The sequence below is a fragment of the Mus pahari genome, chromosome 10 (genome assembly GCF_900095145.1).
Source record: "Mus pahari chromosome 10, PAHARI_EIJ_v1.1, whole genome shotgun sequence".
In the NCBI taxonomy this organism is placed as follows: domain Eukaryota; kingdom Metazoa; phylum Chordata; class Mammalia; order Rodentia; family Muridae; genus Mus; species Mus pahari.
Genome location: NC_034599.1, coordinates 49,532,061 through 49,557,063, shown reverse-complemented (window position 1 = coordinate 49,557,063; position 25,003 = coordinate 49,532,061). Strand labels below are relative to the sequence as shown.

General features: G+C 45.8%; 2 protein-coding genes across 3 annotated transcripts in view; one reads left to right on the top strand and one right to left on the bottom strand.

Annotated features, from left to right (window-relative positions):
- Window positions 1–5,158, top strand: part of Acsbg1 (acyl-CoA synthetase bubblegum family member 1) — a 55,364-nt gene extending 50,206 nt beyond the window's left edge. Inside the window, exons 12-14 of the mRNA XM_021207286.1 lie at window positions 1,765–1,904; window positions 2,322–2,568; window positions 4,555–5,158. Of these exons, the coding sequence (XP_021062945.1) occupies window positions 1,765–1,904; window positions 2,322–2,568; window positions 4,555–4,640 (473 nt within the window). The 3' untranslated portion in view covers window positions 4,641–5,158. The remainder of the gene's footprint in view (window positions 1–1,764; window positions 1,905–2,321; window positions 2,569–4,554) is intronic.
- A 217-nt stretch (window positions 5,159–5,375) lies between these two features.
- Window positions 5,376–23,180, bottom strand: Idh3a (isocitrate dehydrogenase (NAD(+)) 3 alpha). 2 transcript variants are annotated; one of them, XM_021206048.1, is made up of 11 exons: window positions 22,971–23,180; window positions 19,657–19,719; window positions 17,123–17,206; window positions 14,344–14,458; window positions 13,387–13,574; window positions 12,603–12,736; window positions 11,139–11,241; window positions 10,981–11,045; window positions 9,918–10,002; window positions 8,509–8,661; window positions 5,376–6,760 (listed from the first exon to the last, which is right to left on the bottom strand). In XM_021206048.1, the coding sequence occupies exons 1-11, from the start codon at window positions 23,049–23,051 to the stop codon at window positions 6,677–6,679; spliced, it is 1,155 nt and encodes a 384-aa protein (XP_021061707.1). In that variant the 5' UTR covers window positions 23,052–23,180; the 3' UTR covers window positions 5,376–6,676. The 2 variants fall into 2 exon arrangements, with proteins under 2 accessions (XP_021061707.1, XP_029398953.1); XM_029543093.1 differs by having other exon boundaries at window positions 19,681–19,719; window positions 22,971–23,052.
- Between the last annotated feature and the right edge of the window lie 1,823 nt (window positions 23,181–25,003).

Sequence of the window (25,003 nt, the reverse complement as noted above, 5' to 3'; positions counted from 1 at the left end):
ACCCCAGATGACGCCACGGGAAAGGCAGGGCACAAGGGAGTGGAAATCTACCCAGCACATGCGCAGCTGCCTTGTTTGTTTGTTAGAGCACAGGACAATCAGCGCTATCTTGTAATGGCGAATGTGAGGGCGGCTCCCCACATATGTGCTTCTTCTGCTCCATCCTAGTCAGACCTCGCTGCATGCTTCTCATCTGGGGCTACAGTTCCCGTCTCTGTAACCCTGTAGTTCCCATCAGCCCCTGCTCTGTGAACTCCTCACAACTGAGGACCGCCTTGCTCTGTTCTGGGCCCGACATCAGGGTGGACCTAAGCACAGAATGTGGCCAGTGACCTTTTTTGAATTAGATAACCAGGAAACATTCTCACAAATGGGTCAAAGTTCAAATTTATTTTACATAATTTTATCTTATTAATTTTTTCCTTAAAAAGTCATGGGTTTGTTTACAGTTTGGCTGGAGCTAGGGGGAAAGTGAAACTCTTGAGTTCCTCTGTGCCTCGCCAGCAGCACACTGCTACAGATACGGAAATGCAGGATATTTGGGTCTACAAGGAATGAAAATCTGTCAGAATCTTGTCCTGGGAGGTGGCTCTTCCTCGGAATGGGAAAGAAAGAAAGGAAGAAAGAAAGGAAGAAAGAAAGAAAGGAAGAAAGAAAGAAGGATGGATGAGAGGAATGAAAGGACATGACTGGTCTCAGGTTTCAGCACCAAATGAATGGAGAGAGAGAGAGAGAGAGAGAGAGAGAGAGAGAGAGAGAGAGAGAGAGAGAGAGAGAGATGACTGCTTGCTCCTGGGTATGTTGGAGGAGAAAGTTTATTGTAGATATGAGGGAGAGCAGAGCTAGAGGCAGAGTCCAGAGCAGACAAACTCAGACTGAGCTATGCCATGTGAGGAGATGGGGAAGGGAAGGGGGGGAATGAACCAGGAACAGCAGCCTGGGTTCAAATCCCAGCAACCATATGGTGGCTCACAAGCATTTGTAACAAGATCTGACACCCTCTTCTAGAGTGTCTGAAGACAGCTACAGTGTACTCACATGAAACAAATAAATAAATAAATAAATAAATCTTAAAAAGAAAAAAAAAAAAAGAGGTCACCGAGCCCTACCTGGAAGAACAAGGGGGTGTGGCCATGTGGAAAGGAGAGAAAAGGTCTGCCCATAGGGAATGGAAGGAGCAAGGAGCGACCCCATAGCAGGGGTGGGAGGGTGTTAAGGGCTGGGGCCCAGAACTGAACTAGGTGTAAACCTTAGTTCCTAAACCCCTGGTTTCAGTTCCCTCTCTGCAAACCTAAACGGCTGTGTGTAAAGTCACCTGGGTGTGATGACCACCTTCAAAGTAACAGGAGGTTAAAGCAGGGAGGAGAGGGCTGGAGAGATGGCTCAGTGGTTAAGAGCGCTGACTGCTCTTCCAAAGGTCCTGAGTTCAAATCCCAACAACCACATGGTGGCTGTAATGAGATCTGACACCCTCTTCTGGTGCAACTTATGTATAATAAATAAATCTTAAAAAACAAACAAATAGGGAGGAGAAACGCTGGCTGAATGGGGGCAGAGTCAGAAGCTGATGATCACCATGGGAGGAGCATCTTGAGCAGGGAGGACTCAGATAACAGCCCTAGGAACTGGAGATGTTGTCCTAAGGCTGCCAGAGGGCCAGCCCCTGCTGCTTGGATCCTAAGAGGTCACTCCCAGGACTCTGCTTACTGCTCGGGCCTCTCCGACTGTGGCCGGGTTCAACTGGGACCTACCTTGCCTCCCCAGAATTAATCATCACTGCGGGCGGGGAGAACGTGCCCCCAGTGCCTATCGAGGAGGCCGTGAAGATGGAGCTGCCCATCATCAGCAGTGCCATGCTGATCGGGGACCAGAGGAAGTTCCTGTCCATGCTGCTAACCCTGAAGGTGCGTCATGGAGCTGTAGCAGGAGGGTTTGGTGTAGCCCGAGGTACATCTGGTATTCACAACTTTATCCTGGCGTCATTCAGCCAGTGCCACGAAGGGGGAAATTCCTCTGCCACACTGGGCTGCTGGGATGGTCCTTCCCACATTCCAGCTTGCAATGGTCTGGCTGCCCTTTGGTCACATGCTCAGGCCCCAGCATCACAGCCAGGCAGTGGGGTGTCCCTTGTTGAACAGGAGCTAATGTCATCAACTAAGATCTGGCTCAGTCCACTGTTCCTTCCACTCCTTCCCGGGACTCAACCATCTTAGAAGCATCACTCTGAAACCGAGTCCGCAGAATTCCCATCCGTGACATCCTCGCAGACCAGAGCTTGGCTCTGCGGGGGAGGGATGGACCCTCATCCGTCCTCTTTTCAGTGCACGCTGGACCCAGAGACGTCTGAGCCAACAGACAGTCTGACTGAGCAAGCTGTGGAGTTCTGCCAGCGGGTGGGCAGCAAGGCCAGCACCGTCTCCGAGATCGTGGGGCAGAGAGACGAGGCTGTGTATCAGGCCATCCACGAAGGGATCCAGAGGGTGAACGCGAACGCCGCAGCCCGGCCCTACCACATCCAGAAGTGGGCCATTCTCCAACGTGACTTCTCCATTTCAGGTGGAGAACTGGGTAAGTTTTCCTTTTCACCGTTCCCGGGGCTGTATGGGAGGGCAAAGCCCATGGCAGTGACAGGCAGGAGTCCGTTAGGAAGTAGTCACGCTAGCAGAAGGTGTCAGATAGGGTTTTGGACAGCATCTGTGCTGGGTTCATAAGCCTCTGATTCTAATCAGCCTGAAAAATAAGCAGGCACCTCCAAATCCACCCATCAGGTACACATCACAGCCCCGCTGGCACTGAGGCTGTTAAAAGGACAGAACTGTCTGGACCACAGTCCAAGACCCTAACCTTAATGTCTCTAGTTAGGGGTGGAGTTATGTACAAAAAGCCCTTAAGTTACCCAAGGACCTCAAGTTGAAGCCCTTTCACCCTTGTATTAAAGGAAGAAACAAAGGCTAAGAAAATATTTTAGACATTATGATATTGTCTGGAACTTCAAGCATCCCAACACATCAAAGCTAAGTCCACCATTATGAACTGTCCCTAAAACACGAGGAGCCTTGTGTATAAGCTATTGCTACTCCCAAGAAACGTAAACATTAGAGGTGGAGTCCCACGCCTGTGGATCTAATCAACATCAGACCAAAAACTTAAAAAAATTCATGGGATCGTGTAGAATTCCCCTCCCCTCTTTCTCCTCAGTACTGGGATTGACTCTTAGGGCCTCCAGAACACCAGGCAAGAGCTCTATCACTGAGCAATCTTCCTGGTTCTCTTTTTAAAATTTGTGACAAGATCTTACTAAATTCCCCAGGCTGGCCTTGAACTCAGTGTAACTCAGACAGGCCCCAAATTTGTGATCTTCCTGTCTCAGAACCCTGAGGAGCTGGGATTACAGGCCATGAAGACCTGACTATGCAAACACTTTCTCATTATCACTAAACACTAGTTTATTTATGTAGCATTTATACTGTATTTGGGATTCTGAGAAGTATAGAGAAGGCATAAAGGATATGGATTTTCATGGGCTTTGTGCAAATACCACACAGTTTTATGAAAGACTTTGGGCATTTTTTAGCTTAGGTATCTGTGGTTTGGCCTCCATAGACTCATGTGTTTGCATTTATGGCCCATGGGGAGTGGCACTATTAGAAGGTGTGGCCTTGTTGGAGGAAGTGACTATGGAGGTGGGCTTGAGGTCTCCTTTGCTCAAGCTCCTCCCAGTGTGGAAGACAGTCTCCTGCTGCCTTTGGGTCAGGATGGAGGACTCTCAGCTCCTTCTCCAGAACCATGTCTGCCTGGACTCTGCCATGCTCCCCATCATGATGATAATGGATTAAACTTCTGAAACTGTAAGCCAGCCCCAATTAAATGTTTTCCTTTATGAGTTGCCTCGGTCATGGTGTCTCTTTATAGCAATAAAACTCTTAAGATGGTATCTGAAAGGTTTCTGGATGACCCATAACCCCTGTATTCTGAGATAGGGTATGTTCATTCAAGGGAGGATAATGGGGACAGGTCAAGGCTGTATTTCCTTATGTAATGGAAAGAAACAAATCACTTCTGCTCCTGGAAGTGACACCCATCATGTCCTCTGTAACCTGATTGCAGACTAACCCTAGTTCACTGAGACACAGGGGGACTGATGTGGGATAATGCTAAAAGGACTCTTGCCGTACAAGCTGTACAGTGTATCCTCTGGTTTAGTACCTGACTTCTGGATCTCACATGACATCTGTCTAAGTTACTTTTCTATTTCTGTGATAAAACACCATGACCAAGCCAACCTATAAAAGAAAATGTTCAATGGGCTTATAGTTCCGGAGAGGTATGAGTCCACAGTAGCAGAGATAGAAAATGGAAGAAATCTTCTGAAACTTCAAGCCCACCCTAGTGATACACTTCCTCTAAGGCTGTATAACCTAATCCTTCCCAAACAGTTCCACCAACTGGGAAACCTGTTATTCAAACACATGGCCCTACAGGAGTCATTCTCTTTCAAACTTCTCAAGGAACCAAACCTAAGCCACACTCATTTTTTTCCAATTTTTCTTTTAGGACCCACCATGAAATTGAAACGGCTCACAGTTCTGGAGAAGTACAAAGATATCATCGATTCCTTTTATCAAGAGCAAAAACAGTAGTCAGGAGCCATGCTTGTGGCTTCTGCTGGAGACCAGCCTGGCAAGCATCTTCCTGAGCTCCAGGTGTCTCCAGTGGGCACAGGAACCTGTGACAAGCTGCTTCCACCCTTTAGTTCAGGGCATAGCACTGACATCTCCAATGCCTTCACGTGCAAGTAGTTTCAATTCTAACCACTGCTCCTGTTCAGGTGTCAATCGAGACCATTCTCCTTCCAAAAGAGAGGGACCGCTCACTCTGGCTTCAGGTCCAGGCAGATCTACAAGGTTCTAGTTCACAGGTCTCCCAGGGGGCGCTGTTGGAGAGGGAAAGGGATGGCAATCCCATTACTAATGTGTGGTGCAGAGGCAGCAGTCACAGCTCGCCTAATGGCCTTGACTTAATTCTGGCTTCTTGGAAACTAGTACCACACTCTGCCACCTCACACACAAGAGGCTTGATGCTTAATGAACTGCTGCTGCCTATGTGACTGTATTTAATATGTAATTTTCAGTATTAAACCTTTTAACAGATCTGCAACAAGTACCCCATGTCTTTTGTCAATGGGCAGGGGGGACAGAACATGAACACTTAACTCACAGGACTTTAGTAGCCATTAGTACATCATCAGTGGCCTACAGGGGTGAAGGATGGGGTCTGGTGGAAGCAGCCAACTCTATTACCACCTATTACAACAAGCTAAGCTAAAATGCCCTAAGGTACCTGGCCAGGAAATAGGCAGAGTGCAAACGCCGCAGTCAGTTCTTAAGTTCTTTATTACTGTGAACCCAAAGCCATTGGTAACCAGAACAATCCAGTAAGACAGGGAAAGCAGCAGTTTTAAAGTAATATACACAGAAGATTGTATGTCCAAATAAAAGCTTTAAAAAATGACCCAGACAGGGACATCTGTTGTTAAGAAATCCCCTTGTGACCAGGGTACATTATGCAAAGCCACGGGTTTGCAAACTAGTACAAAGGCCAAGGGAAGACAGCTTGGCTTTGGTGTGGGCCAAAGGATAGCTTCATGCTGCGGAGCAGAGGCTGTGGGAAGAGATGAGGGGCAGAACCTGATGGTTAGCAGCTGGTAACCCAGGCCCCAGTCTGGCCTGGTTTGTATGAGCTGGGCTGAGTCAGCCTCACCTCTGTAATTAAGTCTGCAATGGGTGCTACTGGGGCAGAGGGCAGTGACTGGTTGCTTTAGGGAAAGTCAAGGGGCAGCCAGGCCTTTCCAGGGTCACCTGCAGCACTGGCTGGAGTGTGGCCATGTGGGAGGGGATCTGCAGTGGCTGGCTCCCATGGTTGACAGCTCGCAATGCTGACTGACGATCTGTCTAGTGAGGAGGAATCATTTCCCTTATCTGAGAGCTCTTCCCCCAAAATAGCAAATCTCAAGGTAACAAAAGAATCAAATACACAGAGTATCTGGGGCTTTGACAAGGATTAACTATATAGTAACAAAATTACATTATTCATTATGGATTTCTTGGAGCTTACATTTTTATTAATAGTAATTCATGTATAGGACAAATATCTTTATTTTTATATTTTTAAGAAATATACCACTTTTTGCTGTGAACTTTCCCAGTAAATTTCTTTTGTACCCACTAGTCTTAGAATAATGTTATCTTGTGCGATTGTTAAAGCCCTGTTTTATTCCCAGTTTGTTTTTCATAAACCAAAAATCCAGGGCTTTTGTTAAAAAGTTAAATATCTTCTCTTATTAATTCTGTATTAGAATATTTACAGTTGAGGAAAAATTATTTTGCCTGAAGTGTAAAATGGGTTAACAATGATAAATGATACAGTTCACTTACAGTTTACAAAAAAAGGTTTACCAGACAGACAATAAATACAACCAGCACTTGGGAAAACCCTTTGAATGAGGGCCTGGGGCCATCATGTGCATCCAATGCAAGGGTTTTGTTAAGAAAAGGCCAGATTCGAAAATGTACTCTGTCAAGAAGCAAGCAAACCAATGGTGGGCACCCTCAAGGAGGATTACAGGGTATCCTTCTGGAGTGATTGACTGACTGCAGCAAATCCACCAGTGGAAGTGCTAATCTAAGTCTTTTACTCTACGACAGATTTCTTCTGTGAAGTCAGAGCACTTCGCGTTGCCTCCCAGATCTTTTGTTAAGCTCTGAGAATAGAAAGAGAAAAATAAACATTCATCACCACACTAAATTAAAGCAAGGACATTTAAAGCACTCAGTGAAATGGGAACTAAGCAAGATACTAACCAGTCCACTGATTTCAAACAGAGGTTCTATCACACACCATCTACCTACCCTGCGAGGCCTGGGGCAACCCCATGAGATGTGTATGGAGAAACACTCCCAAGTCAGGCATGATGGTGCACTGCTACAACCCCAGCACTGAGGGGCTGAGGCACAAAGATTTTTGCACACTCAAAGCCAGCCTGGTCTATACATAGAATTCCAGGCCATCCAGGGCTAGACAGCAAGACCTTGCCTGTCTTTAAACAGGGCAGTAAAGAAATGGTCACTCCCTTAAGGGGAAGGCTCTTATTGTAAATAAGAAAGAGAAGTTTCCAGAGGCACCTGGGGAGTCCAGAACAGAGGAAAACAGGAAACGTGGTCATGGCCAGGGCTATCTTTGAGAGAAGTGAGAGAGTAAGAGGGAACAGTGGAAATAGTAAGAGATGGGGGCGGGGGGAGTGAGTAGTGCAATAAGGGTGGCAGGCAGAGGCAGGGAAACGGGGAAATGGTATCTGGGAGGAAGGAGGCCAGGAGATGAAGAGCCAGGATGCTCTGAGGGCTTTGAGATGTAGAACAGGCACTTGTGAGTGGGCTGAGGGACTCTGAGATGTAACTCAGGAGTGAGTCAGTGGAGAGCCACGTCCTTTGCAAGCGCCTGAGGAATGAATGCTGGCTTTTATCTAATCACCAGAAATCCTTCCAAGGTGCATCCTGGGCTCATTGCTGCTGGATATACAGACCTAAGAAACACAGCTCGAGGAAGAAGACTCCTTAGGGAGCAGGAGGTTTTCCAAACTCTCCCCATTGTTCAGACTATTGATCAAGAAAATACTGATTGGTTATGGATAATTAAATGAAAGCAAATCTAAGCATAAAGTCTGTGGGGAAATTTTAAAGCTAAGAAAAAGACTGTAAGGCCCATTTGGTCTATGTTGGTGTTTGGAGGCAAGCAGCATGACAAGATTTACAGTTCATCCTTACTTTCCCCTTTAGGAGAAGTCTCTAGGACGACCAATCTGTTTTCTAACAACTCATGCTCTCTTTACTGCAAACAGACATCAGTATGTTAAATCCCTCTTGTAGCTACATCCTGCAGAACCAAGAGAGACCCCGTGTACGTCAAGCATCTTTCTGCTCAGTTCTAGACTGTTATAAATAACAAACAAGAGCTCCTCCCTCAAAAGTGATGTCAGGCTGTTAAATCGTGTTTTCATTTCTTGTATTTTGGCCATAAGAAGTAACCCTAAGCTGTAACTTTCAGAAAGACCAGCTTTGAGGCACTGCTTTAAGAGTAACTAACCAGACTGTAGAGCTAGCGCCAGTCCAGCTGAGTGGGCCTGTGCTGCCTCTGGCTCACACACTCTTTCTGCTGTGTTCTGGTGCCCATTAGCCTTTCTCTGGTTCAATCAGGGAGGGCACATTAAGAATCTCTATTTTAGGATGTAAGAGGCAGAGGCAGGTGGATCCCTGTGAGTTTGAGACCAGCCTGGTCTACAGAGCAAGTTATAGGACAACCTAAGCCTACACAAAGAAACTTTGTCTCAAAAAACAGTTAAAAACAAAACAAAACAAAAACCCCTGTTTAACGTAAAATCTTTCTGGGCTCTGTTCTCTTTCCACAGAAGAAACACATTCCAGCCGGTTTGCAGTTGTGCAGATTTACAGATACCTTTCCATCCTTAATCGTAGCAAAACATGCAGTCTCGATTTTGGCTGCATGGTCAAAAAGTCCCATGTGGCGAAGCATCATCACAGCACTGAGCAGGAGGGCCGTGGGGTTGGCCATGTCCTTGCCTGCAATGTCCGGGGCTGTTCCATGAACCTGTGATGGCATCAGAAGACACAGTGAGCAGGAAGGAGACGGGAACAGGCAAAATTGGTCTTAGCATTTACCCAGCATGCACCGAGTTCTGGAAAAGCTGAGGTCTCCATCCACTCTGCCGATAAAAAGGTATTTACTGAAAGCTGCTGTGTGCATTCACTGACACAGACTTAGAAATCACATAAGGCTGTGAAGAAATGAAGAGCTAATTTTAAGTGCAAAAATATGGGCCTAAATTAGGGCGATGGCCTGGTGAGGACATCACAGTGGCTGCACAGGTTTGAATCTCCAAACTCATGTAAGAGCTGGACGTGTGGCAGAAGCAGCTGTGATCCAGTGCCCCATAGGGAGGCCAGGGGTGGAGGCAGTGGAGTCCTGGGGAGCACGTGGGCCATCAGGCCTGTTGTTTGCAGCAGAAAACACAGAGATCATATCTCAAGGTGGGAAGAAAGAAGCAACACTCTGACCTCCACATATACCAGCTAAGCATCACACACACACGCCCCCAGAGTGCCCCTCTCCACACACACACACACACACACACACACAGCCCCCAGAGTGTCCCTCTCCACACACACACACACACACACACACAGCCCCCAGAGTGTCCCTCTCCACACACACACACACACACACACACACACACACACACCTCATACAAGCTTCATACACATAAAAAATTGTGGGTCAGTGATAGTTTTCAGTAAACTTTGGTAAAACACTTTAAAGTGAAGGCAGGCACATAAAAAATACCTGGCTAGACATGAGGCCCGAGGGTGTCCAGCTTGAGATCTATACATGTGCTGGACATGATGACACATGACTTTAATGCTACCACTGAGAGAAACAGAGGTAGGTAGATCTCTGAATTTGAAGTCAACCTAGTCCACATAGCAAATTCTATGCCAGGCTTAGGATTTTAAGACCAGGTCACAAAACTTAAAACAAATACAATAAAAACTAAAGTCTAATTTCCCAGGCAATGTGCAAAGCTGCAGAGTTAAACCCAGTGATAAGGCTGGGTGCTGCTCTCAGCTGCAAAGGTGCAGATGCAGGCAGAGCGCTCCGTGAAGAGAGCTCCGAGAGACAGGGAACTGACAGGAAGGAGTGGCCTGAGAGGAGACACCTGAAAACCTGAAAGCACACACCTCTAATCAATCCCAAGGCCAGAGGCAGAGGCAGAAGGAGTGTGAGCTTGATGCCAGCATGGGCTATGTATACGAGGGGACATTCTGTGTGGGTGTCAGGGTCCTTACCGATTCAAAGATGGCAACACCGTTGGCTCCAATATTGCCACTCGGAGTCACACCAAGACCTCCAATCAGCCCCGCACACAGATCACTGAGGGCAGAAAAGGGCATTTTGAAAAAGAAAGCAATTCGCCTAGCACTTAGATTTCAGTGTTTAAATACTATACCCTCCCCTCACTCCCACCCCAGGGAAAAGCAGAGCTCCTTGGAGACGTGGCTCGTTCCAGGCTTCAGGGTCAGAAGTGGAGATGAACTGGAACAGCTTACTGTGCCAGGGTGTTAGGCAGGGCTCAAAGGACAGGCCAAGTCCCAAGGATATAGAAGCCATAGACAGGAGGCACCAAGCCCGGTCAAGACAACCCGAGCCGGCGAAGATCTCACCAATGGGTAAAGCAGAAAACCAGGCGCACACACACTGGTGCAGAAAACTGACTACACGGTTAAGACTCTGCCTCAAAAATTAAGACAAATAAAATTAACAAAACAAAGCAGCATGACTCCCTCAGGTAATGCTTGAAGCTCCACAGTGACTCCCTCAGATAAGGCGTGAAGCTCCACAGTGAAAGCCACGCACAGACTCTGAGGAGGGAAAGCTTTCGCTTCTCAACAGAACAGCACAAAAACATGCAGAAGGAAGGGCGGGCTTAGAAAGTCAGCACTTCCAACACCCCCTGGGGGTAGGAGGGAAGGATCTAAAAAGGGAAGGATTGATAGAGGAAAAGGTGGCAAACGCCCCATTTGAGGACTGAGGCCGAGCACACGGGTTCCCTGTGCCATTCCTGTAAGGTTTTCATCAGTTTGAGATCACGTCAGCAGTGACTGGGCCTGGGGGTGGAGCACACAATAGCTTAGCACACACCTCAGCACAAAGGGATGGGAGGAAGAGAGGGGACATTATGGAGTGACCACCAATCCAGTCAGCTGTGCAGGTAAAGTGCACACAATGACACTGGATGTAGCTCATCTTTTGTAGTAGGTACAATAGCTTATGCTGTTACTAAAAACATAGAGCCGTGATGTTTACGTATAAACTATAGGCCAAAACTAAAAAGGGCACAGTGAGACTCACCTAAGGATGTCTCCATATAAATTGGGCATGACGAGAACATCGAACTGGGACGGGTCTTGGACCATCTACAAGAAGTAATAGTGTGCATTTAGCAATCAAAGCCTGCAACCGCGGCTCGAACTATGAGAAACAGCCAGGAAGCAATGACACATACTTACATTTAAGCACACAGTATCAAGGTACATCTCATTAAATTTAATATCTTTACAGTTCTCTGCAACTTCCCTGCATTTTTGCAGAAAGAGCCCATCTGACATCCTCCTGTATTTAATACAAATAGATGAATTGTTAAAAAGAGAAAATTAAGTTTAAGAAAGTTAAGTTCCAAGGGGCCGGAAGATGGCCCACTGAAGCGCTTAAAGGCCAGGGTTCAGATCCCTAGCACTCACGGAAAGGCTGTAACACCAGTGCTGATGTGCAGACATGAGCCATGGACAGTCAAGGAGCCAAGCAATAAACTCCAGGCCAGTGAGAAACCCTGCCTCACAAAAGGTAGACATAGTTCCTAACGATGACACCTACAGGGGTCCACCATACACATGCACACATACTTGTACCCCCCACACTTCCAACATACAGTTGTTTGTTTAAAGAAAGAAAAGCCTGGTGTGGTGGCATGAGAGCACAGTAGCATGCGCCTTTCATCCCAGCACTAGGAGGCAGAAGCAGGTAGATAGATGTTCATGAGTTCTAAGCCAGACAGGGCTACAGAGTGAGACTCTGTCTCAAAATCAAAACAAAATGAACAAATAAGTTAAGTCCCAGAATCCAAAAACATCTGGCTTCAATTACAGCAGAATTACTTCTTAGACAACTAATAAATTGGGAGTTGAAAAGTTTTCAGGTAATTATAGATGCACAAAAGTATAAAGATATGCTGGGTGTGGTTGGCACATGCCTTTGATCCCAGCACTCAGCAGGCACAGGAAGGCGGATCTGAGTTTGAGGCCAGCCTGGTCTACAGAGTGAATTTCAAGACAGCCAGGGCTACACAGAGTCCTGTCTGAAAACAAAACAGTAGCATAAAGACATGAGACAGTTTGCTCACCATAGAAAAGACTAGATTTTTGAAGTAAGAAGAACTAAGAAATAATGTTTCTTTTCTTTTGAGACAGGGTCTCAAACAACCCAGGATGGCCTTGAACTTGCTATGTAGCTAAGGCTGGCCTTAAACACCAAGTGCTGGGAGGGTAGGCACATATGAAAATCGTTTACTACTGTGCAGGTTCAGTCCTTTCTTAGGTTAGGGAAGTTGTGCCTTTGTCTAGTCAGAGGAGCCTTTAATAGACTGAGCTTGAGGACCTGAAATGTCAGAGACACTCCTGACCATATCTGCTCTATTTTAAGCCCCGGAGTACATGGCACTTGAGAAAGCACTCTTGCTTTCCCACTTGGGAAATATGAACTGTGTGGCCTCTGCCAGCTCAACCGTGTTTCTTCAGCTTCCTTCTGCCAGCTCAGCCCCCTTAACTCCCAGGACTTGAACTCCTGGCCCCTCCATTTGTCCCTATCATCTCCCCAGTGAGGTCTCAAAGGAGAAAATACCACTCTGGCTGGTACGTAGTTCTTTTCCAAATTCTGGGACTCAGAGAGCAGGTCAGCCCGGGCCTCCTGGGACTCACATGATGTTAGCTTTGTGCACAGCTGTGACGTTGCTCCGGTGGTTGTTCCGAGCGTACTCGAAGGCAAACTCTGCAATGCGCTTGCTTGCTTCTTCAGTGATAAGCTTGATGCTCTGCACAACCCCATCAACGATCTGCAAGAGAGGAAGCTGGGCTTCACTGGAAGGGGCACAGCAACACTTTGGTACCAACCAGCCTCAGAGTATACAGTGCCTGCACAGTCAGTGATAACAAGCCTTGCTATACAGTGACCGACAGAGATGGTCACCAGTCAAGGACACACCTGTGGAGTGGGAGTTCAAACTGTAGAGAGCAAATTCCCAAGTTTATACCAGGCCTATACCCCAAGGATAGCAGGCCAGGTTCTTCCTCCCATTTATTTGAGTGGTCAGCCAGAGACCCACAGCCCCAAAACAAACACCCACCAACTCCACAGAGGGGACACTGGTCTGTCGTTGAGAGATATTTTCAACTGAGAATTTGAACAAGTGCCTACAATGTACAGAAAGAAACCTCATAAGGAATAGAAACACCTCTGACCAGGTGAGGAAGGAGGCACGTGTCTTTAATCCCAGCACCAGGGAAGCAGAGCAGGCCGATCCTATGAATTTGAGGCCAGCCTGTTCTACATATGAGTTGCAGAACAGCCAGGGCTTAGAGACCCTGTCTCAAAACACAAAAAACAAAAAAGCACCTCCCAAAACATCATCACTACAAAGCCTCTCCCCAACAAAGAAACAAACAAACAAACACACCCAAATAACATTCTCTGCGATGAACATACCACATGCTCAATTCCACTGTATTCTCCTTCCGTGTTCTCTCGGATGGTGACGATATTTACATCCGTGTAAGGGGTTTTATAACCTTCAATTGAGACACATGGCCGGACATTCGCATAAAGGTCAAATGTCTTACGAAGCAACAGATTCATAGATGGATGGCCAGCGGCTATTGGGGTCTTAAGTGGGCCTGTAGGAAAGAAGAATCTGGTGACAACAGGGTACATGGTCTCACAGGGAACCTACTAACCTATGTGCCTCTTGTAGTCTGTGTTCTGCCTTCAGCTTCACCCCTCTTCACCCTAGTGTAGGAACTTGGCCTAGGCCTGCCAGCCAGTGGCTTTCTAAAGATGAGATTCAAACTTGGATCTGAACATGGTTTTAAGGCCTACGTCAAATGCGAACTATTCCGAATCATGGCCTTAAACATGTATTAAAATAACAAAAACATTAAAAATTGGATGAGAGGTAAATGGAGCTGGAGACAACAGACATGGTAAAGTCGGGGATAGCCAGAGGTACTTTAATGTTTTTACTAGAGTTTTAAAACAAATTTCCCAAATAAGAAACAACATTCTCAGGCCAATAGAGCAAATATTTGCTCTATTCTACAACAGAGCAAATAAATAAGTAGGGAAAGAAAGGAAAGAAGGAAGGAAGGAAGGAAGGAAGGAAGGAAGGAAGGAAGGAAGGAAGCAAGCAAGCAAGCAAGCAAGCATCTAGAGAATGCCTGTAACGCCAGCACTCAGAATCTCAAGTTAAACAAAGTACTAGGCCAGCTGGACTATACTGTGAGACCCAGTTTCAAAAACAAAAGCACTTAATAAATAAAGTACCTTAACACAATGGATACTTCAGAAAAGGAGGCCTCACTTTTGACAGTCAGTCAGGCTGTATTTGGCTGCATGTATTCTCAAACTATGATGCCTAGAATCAGCCACAGCTCCTCCCCACGGTACCTTTCAAGCCCATCTTGTTCTTGTCCATGGACTCCTTGGCTTCTGGAGGGATCATCCACTTCCCTCCTGGTCCTTGAATCGCTGTGACATTGCGCTCCTCCCACTGAATAGGTGCCTAGAAGCCACACAGCAGCACGGTGAGCTGGACAGACTGAACTACTGATGCTGAGACTACAGTACGGCTAGTGTCCACACATAGTAAAGATATGTCCTTTAAGGTCTCAAAAGTTCCTGGCATGCTGTAAGTGATATTCACTAGTGCCCAAAGGGACTCTACATTACCCTGGCCAGTCATCACACCCAGCTGCCACCTGCTCATTTATTTTCTCCACCAGGACGCTTACAGTGGCTATAATTAGATTATCATAAGTGGAGATATAAGGTTCACAGGAATACAGGGATGAGCCTTGAAAACAAAATGCTAAGAGCAAAAAGTCCACCAGAAAAGATCACTGATATGAGCAAGTTAGCAAATCTACAAAGGGAAAGCAAATGATTGCCTGGGCTAGGAGTTGGGGAGTTGGGGGTGGGTGAGGAGGCGGAGAAGAACTTGGAGTGACTGCTATGGGTTATGGGCTATCTTTTTTGGTGATAAAATTGCTCTGAATTAAGATTGTGTGGATGGCTGTACAACTCTGAATATACCAAAAAAAAAAAAAAAAAATCACTGGACTAGATGTATGCTCATCTTCAGATACCTTTCAACTTCGCTGTTGGTTCTCACCTTCCGCCTTGTTAGAGACAGGGTCTCTTGCTGTTTGCTGCTGTGTATGCCTGGCTAACTGGCCTGCAGCCTTCCGGAGGCTCTCCTACCTCTGCCTCCCATCTGGCAATGGGAGCATTGGGATTACAGACACAATCCTGATGGATACTGGGATCTGAACTCAGGTCCCCACACCTGCACAGCAAGCTCTTTATCTACTGAGCCTTCTCCCCAGCCCTAGACTGTACAGTTTTAATGAGTGTCTTGAACAGCATGTGAATTATATCTTAGTAAAGCTGTCTAAAGAACAAGAAACGCCTATGAAGGTACTGGCTTAAGGTACAAACGAGTGTGCCTTCCTTTCTCCCTCCACCCTTCATATGAGAACTGATATTTGATAGCCAGCACACTGTGCAGAACTAGACAGAGCACAGAGAAGATGATGTGGACCTTGTTTGCAGTTCCTTCAAAATCACCTATATAAATACTGAAGCATTGTTTTTCAGGAAGTCACAATAAGGCAGGTGAGTGAGTGGGCAAGACTTAAACACCTTAATCCCACGCGGAGTTTAAAAAGCACCACAAGTTCTGCAGCGCTATTTTGATTAAGTAATAAATAACACACCGACTATCCACACTGGCAGCGACAGACAGCAGTGGGCCACCCAGCTCTCAGACTGCTGACACAAAAACACTACAAACTCAAAGCCAGCCTGAGCTGCACATTAAGTTGTAGTGAATGGGCCTGGTGCTGTTTGTATTTTGATGCTAATTCTGCTCTCCTGGGAAGGGTGGCAGACATGGAGTGAGTCACATACTCAGGTGACTTCTTGTGAACTAACCCTTAATGAATAAAGGGCCAATCACTGGGCAAGCAGGCGTGACTTCTGGATTGGACAGAGGAGAGAGCAGGAGAGTTAGGCCTTTTGGACAGGGATAGCGTGAGGACAAGATGTAATTAGTCTATGGCCTGTATTGAGTGTATTGTGGTTTCAATGGCAGATCCATTGGGATTCGCCACTGGAGGATTTAAGGTTTACAAGATTAGGATTCTAATTATTGCACCCAGTGATTGAGTTACCATTGTTTTTGAACTAAGTTTGTGTTGTATTTTCCTTCACAGGGTGGCTTGTCTGGGTTCAAAAGAGAAAGCGTGGGTTTGCCAGAGGTGTACCACAAAGGTCTGGGGGTTTTAAAGCACGGGGTTGGCATGGTAACAACCCGCCGGTAGTAACTAAGAAAGATGGGTAGAGAGATTTTGGAGCACTGAGTCAGAGTCTCCACGAGATAAAAGCGGGTCAGCCATTGCCCGCCAGTGCATGGCCCACTAGGTCCCAGGGCCAAGAGTTGCAGATTCTTTTATTTTTAATATTTCCCACAACATTATGTTCTAGACTGTGAGAACAGCCCAGGTTTCGGAGCAAGACTGTGTCTCAAAATAAACAGGGACCAGGGAAATGGTTAGGGGATTTATATCATTTGTTGCTCTTATAGAGGATCCACGGTTTAATTTCCTGCACCACGTAGAAGCTCACAACCACCTGGAACTTTAGTTATAGGGGATTTGACACCTTCTTCTGGCCTTCAAAGACAAAAGTCATGCATGCATTATAAATACATACATACATGCAGGCAAAACACACATACACACAAAACAAAATAAAACTTAAAAAAAAAAAAAGTAAATAGACAAAACAACAACCTTGGGTTTTGGAGGCAGTATCACCAAGCTGGTCTGAAACTTACTATGTAGCCAAAGCTGGCCTTGAACCCACAGAGATTTGCCTGTCTCTGCTTCCCAAGTCGTGTGATTAAGGTCTGGACAAGCACACTCAGCTTTTTAATAATTTCATTGCATTTACTCATTTCTGTGCATACAGATCATGTGCAGTCGTAGGCGCAAGTGTTTGTGGACTCAGATCATTCTGCTGGGCAAGGGCCTATACTCAATGAGCCAACTTACCAGCCCTTGACTTTTTTTTAAAAAAAATAGAAAATCTGTGGAGATTAATAATAGCACCTACAGATTATAAAGTCTCTGTGGAATACCCTTAAAAGAATTTTAACAACACTTACTTTGGCAGCATCAAAAATCTTCATGACTGAGGCTGAAATTTCTGGGCCAATTCCATCTCCAGGAATTAAAGTTACTGTCTGAACCTGAATATGAGAAACCATTGAGGAAAACAGTAAGAATTGGTCTTATTTTTTTTAAAGAGAGTATCTCTCACAGAGAAACTCACTTCCCCAGTGTATGTCTGAAAGACCCAAATATTTTAAAGAAACAGCAAACCTCCCAGTTTGATCATAACAGGCAGAATCCTACTCCATGATACTCCAAGTCTCTGCTCTCAACTGAGTTTGGAAATTTAAATAGTAATGCTAACAATGCCCTTCAATAAAACAAAAGTAAACTACCAAGCTCGCTTTCTGACTTGCATTTCTTTTCAGACAAACTTCAACGACCTCTGATTCACATCAGTAAACCCCAGACAACAAACAGCTCATCACTGCTCTCTTGCTGCAGTTCTGCACCAAAGCCCCAGCTTCCTGGCCTGTGGAAGCCTGGGGGGTTTTTAGCAAACAGTCAGGCGCATAAAACTCCAACATGTTTCCAGAATTTTGGAGATCTGTTTTGACCCTCTAAGAAACATCAGATTTCATTTTTGAGGGCTTCCACATCCCCCAGTTCCTCTATAAAATGGCTTTATCCTGAGAGCTAAGTGAGTACGGGGTCAACAGCAACCAGGAACGTGGTCAGACCTGCAAGGGCCAGCAGACAGTCAATGTGTCTATGGTGTAACATCAATTACTTGTTCCAACTGCTCTGAACAACAGTAAGCAAGCATTTCAAACACTGAGGAAATAAAATATGTCAGAAGAAAAGATGAGAGGATTTGAAAACTCATTCAGACCCCTCTTCGTTGGGAACTACATTTTACCTGGCATATAGTTCTAGTTGCTTCAAGTATATTTTAAAAACTTCAATTGAAGGGGAAGAGTAAGATAAATATAATTAAAATACACTGAACACATGTATGAAATTCTCAAAGAATTAATAAAATATTTTTTAATTATAAATTCATTTGTCTTAATCACTAATTCAACTTTCCCTGGTCCTCTGCCTTATAATGACACCTGGACAGGTTGACTATTTCTCAAACATATTGAGATATTGAAAACATATATCTTCTTTATTTCTTTTGAAATGGCCTCACTGACCAGGCTAAGGCGCCCGGCTGGCCCTGTACTTTGGTGATCCTCCTGCCTCAGCCCCCTGAGCAGCTGAGATCAGATGTGTACCATCAGGGCCAGCTTCAGAATGGGTTTGAAATGTTGGCATGGCTATTCTTGAGCTTGAAGTGCAAGCCTTATTCTGTATTTTTAAAAAAATTTATTAGTTCTTTGAGAATTCCATATAACATGTCTTGATCACATTCACCTCCCTCCAACTCTCCCCAGACTCACCTCCTCCTTCCCTGCCCACCTAACTTTGTGTCCTTTTTCTCTTTTCAAGACCAATTTGTCATGCTCAAATATTCTTGAACATGTGGATTTCCAATGGGGCATGGTTGTTTGACCAGGGCCTACACTCTAATTAGAGAAGCCAGACTCTCCCTCTCCCAATAGCTAATACTTGCCAATCATTCCCCAGCGAGAGGTGGGATTTTGTGCCCCATACCCCCTTCCATGCTGGGATTTAGTCTGGTTTGGGCTTGCATGGGTCTTGCATATATATTCAACTGCTCTGAGTTCGTATCTGCATTCTGGCATAAGCAGGGCTTATGCCAAAGGTTCCTCTTCCTGTTCTCCCACAGATGATCTCATCTGGGAAGCTACCCTTCTCCAGAACAGACAGCAAATAGAGGGAGAAATATACTACAGTCTCAATTCCTCATGGCATAAAACATCATGTGGGAGTATAGGAATGAAGGAATTATAAAATCCAAATCAGATTCTATAAAAGGGGATAAAATAATAAATAGAAAGTCACTGACACACAGTCTTGGAATGCTCCAAAAATGTGCCATCAGCTTTTCAAGCACAGGACTCTATAGCCAGGAGTCCCCAAAGCAGCAGATTTAGCGAGCATGAGGAGATCTGCTCACATGGGGTCTGCAGTCTGCACAAGGAGAGTGTAAGCCTGCAGGGCCCACAGAAGCACAGGGTGATCATGGCTGGTGACCAGTCTACGGTTCTTAGGGAAGCTCAGAAAACAAAAATGCAGAGCAGGGTTTTGAAGCTTCTCAACAAGTTTCTTCCAGCTTGCACTTGTTTTTGAAAAAATAAAACCCCTAAGTGTCTTATGACACTAATGAGATTATAAAATAAGGTAACAGGCTCTGGGTAACTTCTATTTTTAATCATGGCTCCTTGAAGATATTAATGGGACAAGCTTACATAGCCAGATGTAACAGACTCCTCTTAGATAGGAAAATGACAAGAGATTTGTGTATTTGTCTGCCAATAATTTTAGTATACATTAGACGTGTGGCCAATTCCCTTTAGTTTTAAAAAAATAAGGATGGACTGCTAAGTAATAAATGTATTTGAGCATCTTTCTTGAGAAACTTCTAAAAGGAAAAAATAAAAGACGTAATTATACTCACACCACCAGCAAAACCTCTTGTCACCTGTTTTGTGTTGTGGAATGCACCCAGCAGCCGAGAGACCTACATTAATATCAACAGAGAAATGTTACACACAGAACTCACAGCTCAATACTTGAGTCATTTCTGATAGTTTTGCTTGGGGGGGGGGGGAGTGGAAAACCTGGAGGTTTTTTGTTTGTTTTGTTTTTAACTTGGAGAGGTTCCAGGAATAGTGTCTCAAATATTATTAGCTCAATTGGCTGAGCTGCTCAGACTTGAAACCCTAGACTGAAATTCTGTATTTTTTCTGCCTTTGGCTGTTTGTGTGGACACGTGTGGTAATGAGTATGTGCATGCATGTGTGTGCATGCATGTGAAAGTCAAAAGTCCACACCAGGTGTCCTCCTCTTAGTTTTTGAGAATTCTTCACCAATTTAAGAAGATATGGCCATCGAGCTCCAAGGAGCCTCCTGCCTCAGCCCCATTAATGCTGGAATTACAGGCATATGCCAACACCCACTTTTTTTGTAGGTGCAGGAAATGTGAATTCAGGGTATCATACTTGCAGGACAAGCACTTTACAGACTGAACCAATTCCCCAATCTCAGCACTAAAGATTTTGAGATCTTTTTGATATTTTTGAAATTGAGTTTATATATGGAAGATCTGTGCACAGAGTCTATGCTTTTTGTTTTGGGGTAACAAAATGGGGAGTGCAAGTGAGCTTATAGTTCTCAAGTTCCAGGGAAGCCAATGTACATCCTAAACAGAAGAGAGACAGGTGTGGTAGGACAGCAGGGAATTCTCTGAGTTCTAGGCCAGCCAAGGCTACATAGCGAGACTATCTCAAAACAAACAAAACTCAAGCCTGCTGCACTGGTCTACAGAGTGAGTTTAAGGTCAACCTGGGTAATTTATTGAGATTAGATCTTACAATTAAAAACGGAGGGAAAGAACGGTGCTGAGGATGTAGCTCAGTGGTAGAGTACCCCGTGTCACCAGGCTTACGGCCCAGCACTACACAGTAAGTAAGCATCCCAAGCCGCTTATGATTTGTCTGCTACTGTGTCTACAGTGCCTGGTACAACCCATCCTCAATCCTGTGCAGAGCTGAGGGGTCCTATCCGGGCTTCCCTGCCTGTAATGACTGTCTTCTAACAGCTGGTATTTCCCACATTGTCATCTCTCCTCTATGTTCTTGGACTAAAATAATGCACAAATCCATTCAGAGAGAAGTTCACATGACACACTGTCTTTCACTTTATAATATACTTGTGAGTCATTTTACTTCTATAAAACCCAAGGAGATGAGTTTTCAGGCAAGAGGACCTAGCCTTAGCTTCCTGACCTTGAATTCAGGCCCTGGATCACCTTAACCTTGTGGCTCCTCACTTCCTTTTTACCTTCATATTCCAACCCAAACCAAGATTTACTGGGTAGGAAGTAAGCCAGGCTCATCATAGTGTTTGGAGCCTGGAAAACCTCTAAAACCTTCAAGTACCTATGATCTGCAAATGACCCTATTTTAAAAAGAAACAAATAAAACTTTAACGGACACTGGGTGTGGTGGCTCATAACTCTAATTCCAGAACTTGGAAGGTGGAAGTAGGAAGGTCAGGCAACCTTACATACAGCCTCAGCTGGACTAGGAGAGAGAGACACTGTCTCAATCAAAACAAAGCCCTGAAGGGAAGCCCAGTACAATAAAAATCCAAATACCATTTGGTACTTCAGCACCGGTTAACCTCAGGAGGCCCTTCTTAGGCCCTAATCCCTTGAGAGAGACTGAACCAAAGCCTGGGCCACTCTGGCAAAAGTCACACAGGCAATCAAGTCCCAGGGGAGCATCTTCTGACCCTATGGCCAATAATTTCTGAACTCTTCTGGATTTTTCTTACAGAGCTACAGGAAAAAGCAATTTCCCAGCACACTCTTTACTACTTAAGTGTTTTTAGTCCCCCTGACCTCAAGGCTGACTACACCTAGCAACATGAATCAGGTAGTGTGTAAGCCCAGACATTAAAGGACTGACTTGTTGCTACACCTTTAAAACCAAATGTGACCTAACAGCATCTCAAGCAAACGTGGGTCTGAACATAATGACAAAGTAGACCGTAGTCACTGAACAAAAAAGCCTAGTTACTGATGTCCTGGAACCACTGTCTGCTTGACAACTGCCAAGACAGATACATCGATAGCTAGGAACGCGTCAGGCTTTCATGTCCTTATACATAGAATAGGTGCTTTCATGCAAAAATACCTGTGACACAAGTACATGTATCTTACAGGTGGGCTCACAGATGTTAAATATTTTGCATAGGGCACACAACTGGCCAATGGCATTGTCAGGATTTAAAACTAAGACCCTCCTAAATTGAATTATTAATAAACAATAGTGCATCTCTAAACCTCTCTTTAAAGGAGGAGGGCAATACCAAATTTCATTTAAAAAATTGCATTGCTTATAGCAGACTTCTAGGGAGCCACCCACGATGGCATCAGATGACCTACGGCCTGGTCAGTACTATATCCATAACTAGCTAAGTGACCTTGGCCACCGGAGAGACAGAAAATCAAAATACTGGGGTTTCTCTCAAAGATGACAATGACCTCCTGTATGACCTTGAGCAAATTTGTCTTCGAGGACAGGTCAACTCCACCAGGAAACGAAAAGACTGCATATGTAACCTGAAGTGCCTTCCAGCTCTAGTACCTGAACTATCAGGGAGAACTAAAGAGCCCCAGATCGCAGGGTTCCTAACAACAGAAGATGAAAGAACGATGCTGCGATCTCCCTGAATGTTCAGAGTGTAATCCCGGGAGTACGATGCCCTGCGTCCTCTGAAGGAGGAATACCAGGCATCAAACTAGGAAGAGTTCCAAGAGGGAGAAAAATCTGGCTGGCCGGACGGCCCGGGATTCCCTCACCTCGAAAACCCTCTTGCGCCCAGAGTTTACCCGGTCAAAGGCTGAGGGATCAGGGAGGGGCGACCTGGGCATGCTGCCCGGAGACCCGCAGGTGACAGGGCCGCGGGGCCTAGGTGGCCTGTCTGTGACCCTCAAGGGCTCCGGGGGAGGCCTGTGCTCCTATCCTGGAGGAGACTGGTGGGGACACCCGGAGCAGTACCGGCCGCCTTGACCTTGACGCCGTCCCCGCCCGGCGCGGCTATCCCGGCTCAGGGCTAGCCACGCACGGCGTGCCGGCCACATTCCCCAAAACGCTGCCCGCGGGCCATGAGCCGCCTCCGCGCGCTCGCCTCCGCCATCCATCAGGCGGGATCACAGCCTACTCTCCTTGCTCGCCCACGAGCTTGCTGCCCTGTAGCGCTCACCTTGGACACCCACGCGGACCCGGCCATCGCGTCCACTTCCCTCACCGCGGCGACAGGGTCAACACCAGGGCGCATGCGCATAGCCCGCTCCCCAAGCCCGCCCCTCACGGCCCCGCCCCGAGGCTCCGCGTGGCCCCGCCCCTAGCTCGGGTCTCCCGGTCGCTCACCGCCCGGCTCCGGACCCCGCAGCACAGCTGCCGCTAGCCGACCAATCACCGCCTTCAGCTTTTGATGACGCGCGGAGCGGGCCCAGCTGCGACCCGGAAGCCTCTTCCTCTTCCTCCCGCTTCATTCATTGAGCAGCTGTTTGGATGAGTGTTTTGTTTCAGATCTTTTAGGGGACCAATCAGCCTTCTTTATTTGGGGGATAGTGCGCCCCTTAAAACTTTGCAAGCCCACTGGGACAAACATTTTGCTTATTTTCAAACATTGATTTGTTTTGTTTCATTTCTTGAAACAGTATCATGGAGCTTCAAACTGACTATGTAGCTGAGGCTGGGTTTGAACCCGGACTGCTGGGGATTCCTCTTTTCTTGCCTCTACCTCCCAGGTACAGGGACAGTAGGCATGCACCACCTCACCTAACTTGATTCTTACTTTTTATTTTTTATTTTTATTTATTTGTTTTTCGAGACAGGGTTTCTCTGCGTAGCCTCGGCTATCCTGAAACTCGCTCTGTAGACCAAGCTGTCCTCAAACCTATAGAGATCTGCTGGCCTCTGCTTCCTGAGTTCAGGGATTAAAGGCGTGTTCCACCATCATCTGGGCAATTTTTATTTTTTAATAGCTTTATTGAAGTATAATTTAAATATAAAATATACTCAATTTTTGCTCAGAGGTTAAAAGCACTTATTAGTCTGCCGAGGACCCGGATTCAGTTCCCAGCACCCACATGATGGTTCACAACTATCTGTAACTCCAGATGTAGAGGATCCAGTACCCTCTTCAGGCCTAACAGGACACAAGATACCAATCTGGCACAGGCACCTACATGCAGACAAAACATACATAAAATAGACAAATCTTTTTTTTTTTTTAAAGTACTTGATGTAAATGTACAATCTGAAATTTTTAGTAAATGTAAGTGTTTGCATAAAGTAAACTCAGAAAACACAGCTCTTGGGCTGGGGAGATGGCCCAGTGGGTTAGGTGCTTGTTTCAAAAGCATGAGGACCTGAATTCAATACCCAGCACCCGTGTAAAGAGTCAGGAAACAGTGAGAGCATCTATAACCCCAGCAACAAAAATCCAGAGCTAGGTGAATCCAGCTGCCATTGCCAGACAGCCTAGCTGATATGATGAGTCCCAGGGCGTTTAATGAGTGGGTGTAGTGGCTATTCCTGGTTGTCAACGTGACTATATTTGAAATGAACTACAATCCAGAATTGGAAGGCTCACCAGTGAACCTAATCTGGAGACTGGGAGATAGAAGTTTCTGATCTGGATCTTGGTATGGAGATCTTGAGACACAGTGGTGATTGAATCCAGAAGATTAAGACAGGGAGATCTCCGAGTCCAAGGTCATCTGGGATTAAAGGTGTGGTGGCACACACCTTTAATCAGGGCTACACCTTCTGCTGGGGACCATATAAGGACATTGGAAGAAGGGTCTGGCTCTCGCTCTCTCGCCTTCTTGCGGTGTGGGACTCAGCAACTGCTAGATCCTTGGACTTCCATTCACAGCTACTACTGAACCATTGTTGGGATTTGGACTGCAGACTGTAAGTCATCAATAAATTCCTTTACTATATAGAGACTATCTGCAAGTTCTGTGACTCTAGAGAACCCTGACTAATACAGTGGGAGACCTGTCTCAAAAGCTCAAGCTCTCTCTCTCTCTCTCTCTCTCTCTCTCTCACACACACACACACACACACACACACACACACACCACTCACATTCACCATTCACACACTATAACTCTTCAAAAAGAGCAAGAGGGGGTTTATTCTGGCCAAATATAAGTAACTAAGGCCAGGAAACACAGGTTTAGAGGACCCCAGTTTCTATGTTTCAACATGGTTTAAAAAAAA